We start from the raw sequence: 17196 nt of genomic DNA on the forward strand, positions 1-17196 counted from the left end.
AATGAAATCAGACTAGCATGTTGTACTTGTAGTTCAAAAATTCCTTGTAGTACACTATACACAAATCATCATAGGGACATTGGTTGGCCTCCTTATAATGATTTAGAATAGTGTAAGTCCAGCTCATACTATTTCAGCTCACTGTTTTAGCTGTTTTAGTTCTCTATGCCATGACCAAAAGCCCCTCCAAATCACCACCTTGTATGTTTCACAGCCCACTACCCAAGATGGCCGGTTCCAGGAGGAGAGAGATTGTGTATGCATTTACTTACCACGTTTCATCCTTTCTTTAAAAATGGAGAACCTTGATGAGCATCTTTAAATAAACATTTGATGCACACCAGGATTTTAAATCTTGACAGAACTGCAACAGTACAAGATATTTAAAAGGGGGCCCTGGTATAGATAAGATTTAAAACCACTGCTTTCATGTGTCTCTTCTACCTCAAAAAGCAAGTGATATTGTTCCATGGTAAACATGGAAGCTTATGTGTATCAGCAAGGTAGGTAGTCACATGAGAAAGCTGCGAGTAGTTTGATAGAGAGGAAGGATGAGGTGTACAGAAGAGAAAGTAGGGAAGACAGGTAATGAGTATGTGCATGTTTGTGTGGGCATATGAGGATGAAAAGAGCATCTTTGGAGGGGGTAATAAGTGAAATATAGAAAAAATTGAGTGGGTTGGATGAGCCCTGCTTGCTGAGGAGATGAAGTGAGACACTTAAGAGTGAGAATAGAGGAGTAGATGAACCAGGAAAGTGTGTATTTGCAATCATTTTGGAAGTTTTATCATACAGTGGGTTAATGAGGCTGTCAAGTTGTTGAACATTCAATGGCTGGGTTGCTGTAAGTTTTTCGGACTGTGTGGCCATGTTCCAGAAGCATACAGCCTGAAAAACTTACAGCAACCCAATGATTCCAGCCATGAAACTCTTCAACAACACATTCCATGGCTGTTTCAGTTTGGTGTGTTGCTCAAAAATTGCTTTAGTACTTTGTTATTATTTTCTTATCAAAAGCATTGCATAAATTAGTATAAAACTGAAAAAAATAGAAGGAGCACAAGCTACTAAATATTTTTTGACCAAAAACGAGCAACAGCAACAACATTGACTGTAGACTCCAACAATTCTTCCTCTTTACATGAGGCAGGGCATAGTGGGCAAGCATACAGATGCAGAGTTGTCTGTTCTGCTCCACAGTCACACAAGGTGGGGGATTCTTTTAGGTAGTGCCATTTTGCCAGATTGTCTTTTGATCTTCCCACTCCACTTCTGAGTCTATTCAATGACTTCCAAGTTGCCCATTCTTGGTTTGCCCTTGGAGGAAGACCCTGGCGGCGGGGGGGGGGGGATCCAATTTGGATTTATTGGTTTAGCTTCCCAGAGGGATATAAATTCAATACTTTTATCAGTACTAAAGCTGCCCAGAGGAAGTATCCCTCTGAGCAGCTTTAGTAGTGCTAAAAGTATTGAATTTGTAGCTACCACATTATTTCCAACAAGTATTGCATTGTGTCAGACATAGGGAAAATCTTACATACATATATATAGTTTATTGCAGCTTTGCAAGTCCATTCATCAAAGCAAACAAATCTTTTTAGTAGCCCACCTAGCTACTAAATAGCAAATACCTCAACTAGTGGCCTCTTACTTGTGACTCTTCAACATCCTGAAAGCAGATAAAGAACCAATTCTCCTCCAGTTGATAAAAATGTTCTTGCCTGGTCACATGGAGTCAACTTACTTGCCACAGATGAATAGCTGTATTATAAAAATGATTAATAGAAATCACATTATTTTACTCACATATTTAAACCAAAATGTCTTACATTAGGATTGATTTTTCTAGTCATTGGTTTGAATGTTTTTCTTCATTGTAAACTTAAAAGTAAAACTGACTTTGACTGCAAGATCTACTAGGGTTTAGACCAGTAGCAGGCAACTTGTGATGCTCCAGACATAGTTTTTCTGCAGGTTCCGTCAGCCTTAGTCAGATAGCTAATGGTGAAGGATCATGGAAGTTGCAGTTGGGAATCTAAGCACACATGTCAACAATATACATTATTAAGCATATTCCATAGTAGCAATGGCAGCAAACCAAGTCTTCTTTTCCTTATCACATAATCTTCACCATGCCATCTAGTAGATGGCTCTGATTTTCTGGATGGTTCTTGACATCTTTCAGTCTTCGCCAGGATTAACTGAAACACTCAGTAGCATGTGGTTAAAAGTTTTAAGTCAGTCATAGCAGAGCACCTGATGAAACAACCTGGACATAGTATATTATTTGAGAACACAGAAATGCTGGACCGCTCTAACAACTACCATGTCAGACAACACAGAGACGCAATTGAAATCCACAAGCATGTGGGCAATTTCTACAGAAAGGAAGAAACCATGAAAATTAACAAAATCTGGCTACTAGTATTAAAAAACTTTAAAATTATAACACCAAATAAACAACAACACTCAAACACAGGGGAAGTACAGACAAGAAACAATCAGGGACAGCTAATCATATCTCAACAAAGGATTCCCCCAGGCAGTAACATGCCACACCTAAAAACTGTCAGGCCATCAAATGATAATCAAGGTGGCCAATTGAAACATTCATACCTATCTCCAACAGACAAGAGTTCTTTCTCCCACCCTGGACATTCTACAGATATATAAATCCAATTTTCCTAGTTTCCAACATACCTCACAAGTTCTGAGGATTCCTGCCATACATGCACGCAAAACGTCAGGAGAGAATGCTTCCAGAACATGACCATATAGCCCGAAAAGCCTACAACAACCCAGTCTGAAAATATGTTATTATGCATCCATTATGATTGAACTTCACAGTTAATGCAGTTCAGTTGCTAGAGGTATCCAGACAACTGGCTGGTCTATTATTTGGACATTAAATTGTTTTAACTCAGGGTGTTTAAGCAGGTTTAATCGACTATTTGTATTCCCAACCCTTGTCTTCATTTCTTACTACATCTAATAGAATGGGAACATCTTCTCAAGTTCAGGAAATAGTAAATTTGTCTGTCATAGAGCATGTGATACTAATTTCTTTACAAGAGAAAGCAGTTGTATTTCATTTGAAAGTAAGAATGTGATTTCTTTCAGAATGGACAAGTAGAAACAGTATGCAGTAAACTAGTTGTTATTTCTCGTAAAAACTTGGTAGTGAGAGAAGATGAGAAGAATATGTTTTATAAATATTCAGTGTGATTTTTTTTATTTATTTGTGTAAATCTCTAGAAGTCTTATACAATTAAGTTGCTTGATTGATGATTTGTCTGTGAATATTTAATATTTCTTTGCCCTAAGTTGAAAAAATTATTGATTGCTCACAGTAGCAAAAGTTGGGGTGAGTAAAATACAGGCTGTGGTCTACATGCATACCCTGATCCCCTCATTTGCTACCCTCAAGCCTCCAAACTGGTTGCAAATGTAGCTGTGTAGAGTGCCTATCTACCCCAGAACCTATCCCTTGACTGGAAACCAAATGTGGTATAATGTCACTTCAGTTGTATCTGCAAACTACAGACCACCCACTACAATACAACCTGAGCCTTGCCACATGCACAATGGAGGACCTTCTGACAGCGACACCAGAGGCACTCCAAGTGGCCAGTTTCTGGTCAAAGGACATTTAACACAATGCCAAGGTTTTAACTTTATTTATGTTTTAAATACATTATAACTGTACCCTCTGTTCGCTTCTGACACGATAAATAAAGTTGTATCTGGTCACAGTGGTATGGCTGCAGGGGTCAAATATTGGCTCCCACTCATATGCAAGTGCCAAACCCTACCCTTAGAGAAAATCAGTTTATAGACTTTATTCTACTAAATTTCACCATGTGGTGTAAGGCAGAAATCATTTAATTTTTTTAGAGTTAGAAAAGAAGACCATTGTATTCTGCTTAGACTCTTCCAAGTTAGGTTGCAGCCTGTTATATCATCTTTTATCAAACAACTAGTATGTTTGATAATGGTAAAGGGATGCAATTTCTCATGATATAATTAGACGAAGTGGCAGCAAGCTGACCCAAGTGCACATTTCAGATTCACTCTATAGTCAGAACTGCCATTTGCTAAGATAATTCTTCAACCATATGATTCAGGGCCCTTCCACGCAGTCCTATATCCCAGAATATCAAGGCAGAAAATCCCACAGTATTTGCCTTGAACTGGTTTATCTGAGTCCAAACTCAGATAATGTGGGATTTCCTGCTTTCATATTCTGGGATATAGGCTATATGGAAGGGGCCCTCAGTGCAATTAATATTCCCAATATTCCTCATGGTATGATTCAACACAAGTAAAACTCCAACATGTAGTGGTTTGAGCATTCGATTATGACTCTAGTGACCAGAGTTCGAATCACTGCTCAGTTATGAAAGTGACCATGGAAATGCCCTACTGTCAGCTTCAAAGACAGGCAAACCCACTCTCAGCAAATCTTGCCAAGAAACTCCATGATTAGTTTGCTTTAGGATTGCTATAAGTCAGTAATCATGCAACAATACTCCCCTTTTTGAAACAGGACAGTTGCTTTTGTTTACATTTCTTAACTTTTTGATGAATGGACTGCTTTATTTTAGAACTGTCACAAATTGGATGAATTACATTAATTGTAGCATTTCCTATTATTTTAATTAGAACTTTGTATGTGGAAATTAAACATAATTACTATTTTTCATTTAATACAAAATATATTTGTATTGCGTCCTTTTATTTTCTTACTGTCTAAACCCAGACTATGTAAATCTGAAAATGGCATGTGATACAATTCTTGAACCGTGATATAATTTCTGTATACATAATACTTTTCTGTTAGAATACTTACATTCATAATTCCTTGAAGACACATTCATTGTCTTTGAATTTTTAAAATGTTGTTGTGTCGCAACATAGAGCTGAAATAGATTTAACTTGTATTGTTTTTGTTCAGAAGATACACAACACCATGAAGGTACACATCTTAGTGGCACTTGTTGCTTGTGTATTTATTTTACCCCTTTGCTGCCACACACATAAACACTGATGCATTTAATTGCTTCCAAAAATAATCATAGTAAGTGAATTTAGTCCACCTGTGTGTAATTCTAGAGCCAAAGTGTAGTAGTCATTTGAACATTAAAATAAGACTCCGGAGATCAGGAATTAATCCCCACTCAGCCATGGAAACCCACAAGGTGGCCTTGGGCAAGGCACACTCCCCCAGATCCCATCTGTACATGCTGTAAACTCCAGAATTATGTGGATTATTGGGTGAAGGGAGGGCTATAAAGCCCTCACCCCTAATGCGAGTTGCAATGTGCATCCACATGGAAGACACGTATTTTAAAAAGTCAGGAGCAAGTCTGAACAGTGTATGGATGCTGCAGAGTAGAAATTTATTATTTATTTATTTACTTCCTTTTCGCCTCGCCTTTCTCATCCTGCAGGGACTCAAGGTGGCTTACAAACTCCACTGATGCATTGAATGAAATTGAATGCTGCATGGACATAACAATAAAACACATCCCATCAAATTACAAAACATAAAACGTATGAACAATTAAAATGCATAAACAAGAAAACAGATTAGAACCATATAAACCAAGTGCTGAGTCTTGATCTCATACTTATCCATAGTCACTTTCCAAAATCCAAAATCATCATTCAGGCTGTCTAATTCCGTAATACCTTATTCGCCAAACACCTGCCTGCAAAGCCAGGTCTTAAGCTTCTTTCTAAAGACACTATAGGTTCTGCAAAATCAGCAGTGCTCATTGTCCTGAGACCTCCGTCTTCATTGTGAGGCATGATGATGGCACCATCTGGTTGTGAAGATGTTTTTCCTCTGCATGGTCTGGGAAACTGGTCAGCAGTGATGCAGGATGATTGCTATCTGGTGCAGGAAAACTTCTGGAGGAAAACTTCTTTCAGTTTGCAGTGAAAAGATAACCAAATGAAGTGAAGAGTGAAAAGATAACCAAATGAGTTTACTGAAACAAGATGAACAAAGGGTTAACTCCACCCGGGACTATTATAGAATGACTTAAAACAATACATTACAAAAGGAGAACTTGCTAGTTGAAGTCATCTTTCTGGGGTCTTTGAAAGTCTCGTTGACTTCAGGTGCAAAGCAATGTTATAAACTGCCTTAATCTTCTTTCCTGTGAATCTTAGGCTGTCCAAAAGCTTCTTTTGTCCTTTGGACTGGTGGTATAAAATACTGCTAAATAACCAAAATAACCAAATGAGGTGAAAAGGTAAATGCAGCAGAAACAGATGCTAAGAATGCCTGTCCTGGATTACTAGTCCTAAGATTCCAGACAATATCCAAGCCTCTACGGGCTCTACTACAGAAAGAAGGAAGAGTCCAGCAAAGTGCTTTGGGGAAATTGAATAAAGCAACTGAGGCAGGACTCTTAGGGTATTTTAATCTCCATCGAAAAAACTAATACAGAGGAAGGTCTACACTATTGGGAAAACCTATAAACGGGGAACGAAAGCAAAGGAGGAGAAGGCAAAACCAAGACTTCACACCAACGCAGACTGCCTCCTGCCCGGATCCACAGCTGTTTCAATACATTGCAATGTATTGGTGCTAAATTCGTAAATACAGTAATTACTACATAACGTTACCATGTATTGAACTGCATTTTATGTTGTTTTGTTGTAAAACATTATGTTTTGGTGCTTGTTTTATAAAATCATAATATAATTTGGTATTTAATAGGCTTTTCCTTAATCCCTCCTTATTATCCAACATTTTTGCTTATCCATGTTCTACCAGCCCGTTTATGTTAGATAAGCGAGACTCTACTGTACTACCAACTAAATCCATTTCAATTTTGTTGTAACTCAGCAACATAAAATCAAAGGGGGGGGGGTGAATACTTCTGAAAGGCATAGTATAATAACAACCCCACTAGTACCACCCTTCCTTTTTAAACAAAAATTTATGCTAGCACCCCCACCTTCTCCTAAGACCCATGCATGACTCAGGATAAGGTTACATTTGAAATGAGAAATGTGATAGACAGCCCCTATAATTATAGCAATTTTTATCTTTCTGTTTGAACTGTCAGACTAGTCACTTAGTGCATAAAGTATTAGAAGTTGTACGGGAGGTTTATACATGCATTAAATTAATCTCATGTAACAACTTGTCTATTTAAAGCTAAAATATGTAATGAAGAAGCATTACCAAAGCATTTGTAAAACAAAATGAGGAAAGGAACCAATACATTCTTTTCTTCTGACTTTGAATTTATTCACATAGCCAGATTTACTGCCTAATGATGCTTCTGATAGTTTCACTTCAAGCACGATTACATATGAACTATTGTGGAAATGTCCTTATTAATCACAGAAATACAGTAGCCATCAGCACAAGCGAGCTGTTCTCCTCATAGGCATCACATCACCTGATTGTGTGAATTAGCTCTTTGAAATGATACACACCATATTTTCCAGATACAGCATCACTTATGTAAGTGAGCCTATTTTGGAAACCCAGTGGGAGTTGCTTTTTTCAAAGTGCTTTTATATGAAGATCAAAATTCCAACAAAAAAACCTTAACCCTTATAAATAGAAATTAGTTTCCTTTTTTTAGTACATGTCTCCCTTCCAACCTATTTGAACTTGACAGCCTATCCTAAAAGAATATCATGAAGATTCAGATATCATGAAGATAAAGTAAATATATAAAAATGGAACTCTATACAATAAAATATAGTGTTGTGTAGCGTCTTAACAAACAAGCAAACATATTGGGAATTTTTTAATGAGACCATTCCTAACTCCCAGAAAGGATATTAAAAGTGCATTGGGAGAAAAACACCATGAGTGCGAACTGCCACTCATTTTTTAAGGTGCAACTTTACATAGGACCAAAATAATAATAATAATAATAATAATAATAATAATAATAATAATAACAAGAACAACAACAACAATTGAGTTATGTTTTTATTTGATTGGTTTTATTGTGTTTTGTTTTTATCTGTATTCGTGTTTGTCCCTTTGTAAGCCACCCCAAGTCCCCTTGGGTAGATGGTGGCGGGGTATAAAAATAAAGTTATTATATTATTAATAATAACTACTACTACTACTTTATTTTTATAACCTACAACCATTTCCCCGAAGGGACTTGGAGTGGCTTACATATAGGTCAAAATGCCCACAAAACATAAAAGCAAAACAATCTTTTTTTAAAAAAAAAAAACCACAATATAAAATAAGAGCATAGTAAAATACAACAGTCCAGATAAAAAAACACAATTAAATAAAACAAAAGAATATAAAACAGTTGAAACTCAAAACAATGCTCAACAAAACCAGTAACCAGTAATACAGTGGATATGACCAGGCAATAAAAAGGGCCGGGCATGGGATAGTGCAAAACATAGGGCCCCGGGGTATTGGATGAAGTGCAGAGAACAAAATATTATCAGGTGACCTAGAGACTGGGCATTATTACTAGGGACTAGCCATTCCCAAATGCTAGCTGAAACATCCAGGTTTTCAAATCCCTGTGAAAGGAAGACAGTGTAGGGGCTTGCCTAATCTCCCTGGGGAGAGAGTTCCAGAGCTGGGGGGCCACCACCGAGAAGGCCCTCTCCCTCGTCCCCACTAATCATGCTTGTGGCTATGATGGGACTGAGAGGAGGGCCTCCCCGGCAGATGTTAGAGCCCACGCTGGTTCATAGGGGAAGATGCGGTCACAAAGATAGGCAGGGCCTGAACCTTTTAGGGCTTTATAAATCATAACTTGCACCTTGAATTGGGACCGGAAACTTATCAGCAACCAATGGAGCTGCTTTAACAGAGGCATCAACATAAAATAATTGATTATGTGTCTTTTTAAAATTTTCTACAACATGTGAAGACATATTTAAATATTTCATCAGAATTAACCTGTTTATGTATTTCCAATTTTCAGGAATTCTTTGAACATGCAAAAAAGCTCTGGGATGACGAAGGAGTAAAGGCGTGTTTTGAAAGATCGAATGAATACCAGTTGATTGATTGTGCACAATAGTAAGTGCTGCTTGCAGAAGAAGCATACTTTAAAAATATTTCTCAATACATGAAAGGAAGCCAACAGAAACTTGCTGTTTTGTTTTTGTTTCAAGGACATATCTATCTGTCAACCATGGCTGGCTCATTAATGTGCCTTGTAGGTCTATCTTACATGTATACTCTTTTGTCAATACTCACTGATTTTATTGTATAGGACTATAATGGTATTGGAAACATATGCATTCACTTTTCAGTGATACATTTGTTTTACAAGGGTGGAATTTGAATAAGAATGAAGATCTACATGTGTATTGGATTCTTTTCATTTCAGCTCATTGGAATTTTGTTTAAGAAAAAGTCAAGTTAGTGTATAATAGAGGATTTATAATAAATGGAAAATCTGTGGCCAGGCAGGATATTTCTCTTGAGTACATGTGTATTAGGTGTATCTTTAACAAAACCTGACACATTTTTCCCTCTAACAAAAACAGTTATACAGTTCGCTTACACTTGACACTGGAAAAATATTTTCATGCCAGAAATTTTTAAAAATACATATTTTGCTATAAAGCAAAGCCCATAAACCCAGAATAAGATAATAGCCTATGTTTGCTGAAAAGGTTTTGGGAGGAAGCTTCACTTAACAGTGGTAGCTTTTTGTTATATGTTTTGGCTATATGCAGTTAGATTAGTTATTTGACAATTTTGTAGATATATATGGGTCTTTTTCAATGAAAATGGCTCCTTCCTTTAAAAGAATTATTCATGTACTTTAAGATATATAAGTAGTTTTTTATCCTCAGGTTGGAGGCAGAATATAAATAAATAAATAAGATGGTATATATTTCATGATGAACAATATGATTGTTTATTGCAACAAGACTTACTGTATATATTCGAGTATAAGCCTAGACTTTTAGCCCCTTTTTTAGGCTGAAAAAGCTTCCCTCGGCTTATACTCGATATAAAGTTATTTATTATTTTACTCTGTTATTAGTATTATTTTATTACATGTATTAGTTTACTCCATTTATTATTATTTTATTGACACAAAAACACTATGTCACAGCAAACAAGATATATATGCTGGGTTTCGTATCACAAAATCACAAGCAAACACTATTATTATTATTATTATTATTATTATTATTACATTTACATTATTGTACTCTATTATTATTTTATTACATTTACTATTTATTCTATTTATTATTGTTATTATTACATTTATTATTTTACTCTATTTATTATTATTATTACATTTATTATTTTACTCTCTTTATTATTATTGAAAGAATACATTAAGCACATTTACATGGAAGAAGGTTAGAATAATGGTTTAATCAGAGTTGGACAGTCTTATCTTAAATTACAGTTTTATGTAAAGAATCAAAAACATTGAACCTACAGATGCCTCAATTAATGTAATGTTATTGGTATCTATTTTTATTCTGAAATTTCCCAGTAGCGGCTGCATTTCCCACTCTCGGCTTATACTCGAGTCAGTATGTTTTCCCAATTTTTTGTGATAATATTAGGTGCCTCAGCTTATATTCGGGCCAGCTTATATTTGAGTATATACGGTATTTGAAAGGTTTTATTTCTGGGTCACTGAAATGGACAAACCCATTCATGTAAGCAGACATAACCATGGTCTCAATTCTTTTCCTACGTGTAAGATAGAATCATGAAATTATAGAGTTGGAAGAGACCTCATGGGCTGTCCAATCCAACTTCCTGCCCAGAAGCAGGAAAATCTCATTCAGAGCATCCCTGACAGATGACCATCCAGCCTTTGTTTAAAAACTTCCAAAAAAAGGAGCCTCCACCATACTGCTGAACAGCTCCCAGAATTTGTTTGTTTGTTTGTTTGTTTGTTTATTTCACATATTTGTATCCCGTCCTTCTCATCCCCAGAGGAGACTCAGGCCAGCTTCACAACAGGCATTCATTCAATGCCAAGAACAGTAATAAATAAGAAAAGTAATTAAAACGTAAATTACTAAAACATGGTTTAAATCATGCAGATTTACAATCATAGTTCAGGTCAGTTCACCTTCATTCACACAAATTGGGTCTCATTCTAAATTGCTGCCTCTACTGTTCGAACGCTTGGTCCCATAACCAGGTTTTGAGTTTCATTCTAAAGGACGGGGGGGGGGGGGGGGGAATCTAATGCCATTGGGTAGAGAGTTCCACAGTTAGGAAGTTCTTCCTCGTGTTCAGGTGGAATCTCCTTTCCTTCCTTTTCCAATGATCCATCATTCCGCGTCCTAGGCTCCAGGGCAACAGAAAACAACCGTGCCTGTTCCTCCCTATGACTTCCCCTCACATATTTATACATGGCCCTCATCATGTCTCCTCTCAGCCTTCTCTTCTGCATCCTAAACATTCCCATCTCTTTAAACCACTCCTCATAGGGCTTGTTCTCCAGACCCATGATCATTTTAGTTGCCCTCCTCTGGGCACATTCCAGCTTGTCGACATCTCACTTAAATTATTATTATTATTATTATTATTATTACTATTATTGTTATTATTATTAAACTTTATTTGTACCCCACTATCATCTCCCCAAGGTACTCAGTGCAGCTTACATGAGGCCGAGCCCACAATACAACAATAAAACAATAGCAACAGTAATACAACAATAAATAAAACTCATAACCAGAAAATAGCAATAAACATTAACAATAACACAACGACATTTAAAAAACCTATGGCAGGGCCAAATGTACTAATTAAAAATTTTAAAAAATAATGCTGGGCATTATTTTTAATTGCAGTGCCCAGAATTGGACACAGTGTGATTCCAGGTGTGGTCTGACCAAGGCAGAATAGAGGGGTAGCGTGACTTCCCTGGATCTAAACACTATACTCCTGTTGATGTAGGCCAAAATCCCATTGGCTTTTTTAGCTGCTGCATCACATTGTTGGCTCATGTTTAATTTGTCCGTGAGGACTCCAATATCTTTTTCACACGTATTGCTGTCGAGCCAGGCATTCCCCATTCTGTATCTTTACATTTCATAGGATTGTGTTATAGCAGTTCTGGCAAGCAATAATAAAAATGTGGTGTTATGAATACTTATTAATTTTGTACAAAAATGAATACTATTGCCAAAAGTTGTTTAAAAAAAAGAGTGTAGAGGGGATAAGTGCTTCTTTTATTGTTTCTCCTGAGATGGAATAAGCTTTTGCATTTCAGCACTCTACTCAGGTAAGGGGACCCTTCCTTTTTGGATAAGAGTTGGTGTACAGTACTTACTTTACTTACTTAGGTGATCCCTCACTGTCCGAGGATGATGATCCTCCAAGTGTAGTGTCCTGGTGATGGGTCCGTAGGTGTCTGTGGAGTCCTATTCTTGATCTGCATGTTCTCCCATAGTGAGGACATCGGTTTCCAGGTGGAAGGCGGTCCCGATCAGGGTTGCCTTGACGTGCCTTCCTCTAGGCACGTTTCTCCCTCTCGCCATCCATTCATGCCTCTTTGAATTCTGCATCACTGCTAGTCACAGCTGACCTCCATCTGGATCTCTCAATGCCCAGTGGTTCCCAGTGCTCAGTATCTATGCAACAATTTTTAAGGTTAGCTTTAAGCCCATCTTTAAATCTCTTTTCCTGTCCACCAACATTACGTTTCCCGTTCTTTAGTAGAGAGGTACAGTACTATGGATAAGTCGGTCAGGTTTTTTAGGTTGATTTCTAGACTGAAATTTCTAGACTTACATATGGAGAAAGGGTATATTCTTTTAGGTTTTCCCCCAATTTCCTTAATTTTTCCTTAGAAAGAGGGCATTGAGGTTCACAAAAAACAACCACAACAAAACAGTCTAGAGACTCAGTACACAATGTATTTCCTGTAATTATTGAAATGCCGCAATGATAGCATCTAACATTAAATCTACTTTAATTCAGCAAATTGGCCAAAGCAATATAATGGACCAAGATGTTTTAGCCAAAGTTCAGAGTTACAAAAATATCTGCCTTCTCTGTTGTGTAATTTTGAATTAATGAAGTGCCTGCTTAAGTATAGTAATCAGGCACAATTGATTGGGCGTTTATGTCTGTAGTGACCATTTCTTCGGTTTTCCCCTGAAAGGATCCACCATAGAAAAGCAGCTCTCAAAAGAACAAAGAATCATGGTATCATTTAAAACTGAAATGATAAATCCCTTTAGCTGACCTCATAAATAATAAAGTGTCTTTCCCATTATTACTATTACTAATCCCACTATTCTAGGCAGACTAATATGCAACTGCTTGGACTATAATATTAGTCTTCTTTTTTTTTTTCTTCCCATGTGCGTGCTTGCAAGATGCATGCATACAGTTCCAGTAACAAGAGCTGAAGTTTGGAGCTTGGATTGTAGATTCTTTTCCTCCAGTGAGTAGTCTAAACTCAGAATCAGGCCTCATTCCTTCCTCCACAGCCTTCTGCATTTTTCAAAATTGACTCTTGAGTTTTGAAACACTGAAGTACTGTCAGAAATAAAATAACACCTAGAGATGACAGGGAGGAAATGGCCAAAAATTCTTCTTCTTCTTGCATAAGTCTTGTTTCACTTGCATAGGGCACCCTTAGTTTGGTACATTAGATCAATACGTAATGCATCTATACCATGCTAGCTTTATCCCCCCCCCCCTCCCCACCTATCCCCAGCTAGTCTTGAGGACCTCATATGGGAACACAGCAAGACCTGAATTGTTGCTTTGTGCTTTCAAGTTGTCTCTTACGGCAACCCTAAGGCAACCATATCATGGGGTGTTTGGGCCTTCCTCCAAAACTCAGAGTTCACTCAGTCATTTTCTGTAGCTGATAAGGAATTCAAGCCTGATCAGAACACTCAAAATGACTATACCTTTCTGCTTGTCAACCTAAATATGGCACCAAATTGGATGTAAGAATAATTAACAGTATGGGACAATCAGCGCTGATACAATATTCAATATCCTAGTGAGTATTGATTGCAACAAACCAAATTTAAAAAATCATAAAAGGTTTTTCTCTGATTCTCTGATAGTTAATGGTGGTGATATAATCTTAACTGCAAGCTGTTTTTAATCTTTGCTGCCTATTTTTAAGTAGTGTTCTAGCCCCATGGTAGCACAGTGGGTTAAACTGCTGAGCTGTGGAACTTGTTGACCAAAAGGTTGGCGATTCAAATTCAGGAAGCGAGGTGAGCTCCTGTTGTTAGCTCCAGCTTCTGCCAACCTAGCATTTCGAAAACATGCAATTGTGACTAGATCAGTAGGTACCGTTCTGATGGGAAGGTAACAGTGCTCCATTCAATTATGCCGGCCACATGACTTGGAGGTGTCTATGAACAATGCCTGCTCTTTGGCTTAGAAATTGAGATGAGCATCACTCCCCCGAGTTGGGCACGACTAGAGTTAATGTCAAGGGGAAACCTCTACCTTTACCTAGCAAATACCACTCCCAATAAGGTGTTGTTAAACATTCCCTCAAAAATGCATTTTTTTTTCAAAATATCATTTACACATCATTTTAATACGATGTTTGTGTCCCTGATTTCCCTTTCTAAAGTGCATGACTTATATTCACTTTATGTTGTGCAGCATCAGTTAGGAAATACTGGGTTGTTGTAGGTTTTTCAGGCTCACAACCTCTGAGGATGCTTGCCATAGATGCAGGCATCAGGAGAAAATGCCTCTAGAACATGGCCATATATCCCGAAAAACCTACAACAACCCAGTGATTCCAGGCATGAAAGCCTTCAACAACACAATTAAGAAATAATTCATCAGCCCTTCAGCCCATGTCAGATTTAGGGAGGAAAGAAAGATTTCTTACATATACTTCAGAAGAATGCTGTAGTTCCCAAGGTGATTCCTGTTTGTGGCACCCTCTCTCTCCTTTCCTGTTGCTCATACAATTTCCCTTCGTTAACCTCTGTTCTTCAACCAAAACTTGAATTGTTATCCTTTCCCAAGGCAGGGTTTCCCAAACTGCTTATAGCGAAAGCAAAAGAAGGAGCAAGGCTCTCTGAATATCTCAGCTCATGTAATTATTCCATTTCCTTCCAGAGCAGATAATTCAATATGTATTTTCTAAAACCTGCTACAGTGATTCTACCTTGCCCTAGCTTTTAGCCTACTGCTTCTCAACGAGAGTTTTCTTCTTTCAGAACAGCCAATTTTAATCTGCTGGGATTAAAATCAGGCCGAGTCACTCCTCTGTCTTTCTTCTTCCATTGTATGCTTCTCCAGTGCTGTGCTAGTGGTTGTTTTCAGTGCTGTCACACACACATGGCCACCATCCGTTTATTAGTCAGGCTTGAGAGCCTGCCTAGTATAGTTTTTGCAAGACCAACATTCCCTATCCAAATGCAACATGTATATCTTGTTAAATAAACTAAAATTATAAAATACAAGGAAAAAAGGAGGGGGATGGTAAGCCCAATGCTGGTTAAAAATTACAATATTTTATTGTTCTGGAATTTTTGTGTTGCTTTGTTTGAATGGAGACGTACTTGAACTGTTACTTCTATATTGACATAACAACTTTCCTCCAAGCCCACTGCAGAGGTTACAATACTTCTCATATGTTCATTAATCACTTCTTCATATTCCTTCTTTGGTTCCTGTCACTTGGCACATGTCTGCTACAAGTTTTAGTAGCATTTTAAGGACTGTGTCATATTCAACTTTTCTCCCGTTTTGTTAAAGAATTATTTGAAATGTGAACTTGACAAATACTGTTCCTATATTTCTGTTGAGCTGTAGTCATTTTACAAAAATTCCATGTAACTTAATTGACATTGTAATTTTTGACCATGTACATTTGGCCAAAATAATGTGGATTTACTGCTCAATTGCTGTGGTGAGTCCACATGGCATATAGGTTGGATATGCAGAATGCCCACTGTACCCAGATATTGCCAGTTCAGTTTTCCAATGTGTTTAGACACCGCTTCAGTACAATTAGCTTATTTCCCAGTACAATTAGCTTATTTCCAGTGCTGTGGAATTTAAGTATAATTATTTTTAAACAGTATGGAGCCAATAAAAGCTTGCATGTTATTCTGACCACCTTTTGGCACTGGAAAAAGAATGGAAGGGCCATTTTTACAAGGAGCTCCATTTAGTTTCAAACCAGGACCATTACACCCAATAGCAAATTAGATGAGGCAGTTTCAGAACACATGTAAATGTTATGTATCTTAGGGTATAGGTGTTGCACTCCAGGACAGGAAAAGCCCTCTGACTTTAAGAACCACACCGTTGGATGGGAAACAATCCTTTTGTTGAAGATAATTAAAAAGCAGTAAAGTAAAAAAGCACTTTAAAGAAACAGGTAAATACAATTAGGTAGGAAGATAAGCAGAAGCAAAGTAGTCCAGGGTAATAGTCCAGCAAAGTCCATATAAACAAAGTCAAAACATCCCAAATAAAATGCAAGAAATCAGGAAACATGAATCCAAGGCTTGGATATAAAAGCATAGAATCCAAGAATCAAAACCATGAAACAAAGGCACTTAAAACATGAATTTTCCAAGCAAATCTTCTATGAAACAAGGACAAAATCTTGACCTGATTCCAAATGATGCTTCATCTGACTACATATCTTGTATTTGGGACTTTTATCTCCTCGTTAGCTATGTCTCTAGTGCTCAGAAATTGGTTTCGCTTTAGCTGAGAATTTCTTATCTTTTTCTCTTCGAGCCTGGCAGAACACTCTATTTCCTCATTAATTTCTGCAGCTGGGCCAGGTGCCAAGCTATTTTCATGTTCCCTATCATGGGAACTCTCTGGTAACAATTCAGAGAGCACACCATCATCCCCACACCCCTCAGGGACATTCTCATGGGAAACTACACTTTGAACAGGGATCTCCTGGTCATTCTCTGCATCCATATCATTGGCCAAACCATTACCATCTTGAAACTCATTGACATTACTCCCCACATCCAAAGCACCCTGATCCTGAAACACAATCACAGATTGAGTGCCAACAATAGGTCACATAGTTAAAGCAATGGTATTCCCCATAGTAACCTATGGATGCAAGAACTGAACCATAAGGAATGCTGAGTGAAGGAAGATCGACACTTTTGAATTGTGTTGTTGGTGGAAAATTCTGAGATTGCCTTGGACCACAAGAAGATCAAACCAATCCATACTCAAGGAAATAATACTTACTGCTCACTAGAGGG

At 37.5% G+C, this 17196-nt stretch overlaps 1 protein-coding gene across 2 annotated transcripts in view; it reads left to right on the top strand.

Annotated features, from left to right (window-relative positions):
* The window catches only part of GNAL (G protein subunit alpha L), a 161775-nt gene that overhangs the window by 106621 nt on the left and 37958 nt on the right, over nucleotides 1-17196 (top strand). For both annotated transcript variants that reach the window (XM_060775029.2, XM_060775030.2), the window contains exon 5: nucleotides 8940-9037. In XM_060775029.2, coding sequence (XP_060631012.2) covers nucleotides 8940-9037 — 98 coding nt within the window. The remainder of the gene's footprint in view (nucleotides 1-8939; nucleotides 9038-17196) is intronic.

Source organism: Anolis sagrei, chromosome 4 (genome assembly GCF_037176765.1).
Source record: "Anolis sagrei isolate rAnoSag1 chromosome 4, rAnoSag1.mat, whole genome shotgun sequence".
NCBI classification, from domain to species: Eukaryota; Metazoa; Chordata; class Lepidosauria; order Squamata; family Dactyloidae; genus Anolis; species Anolis sagrei.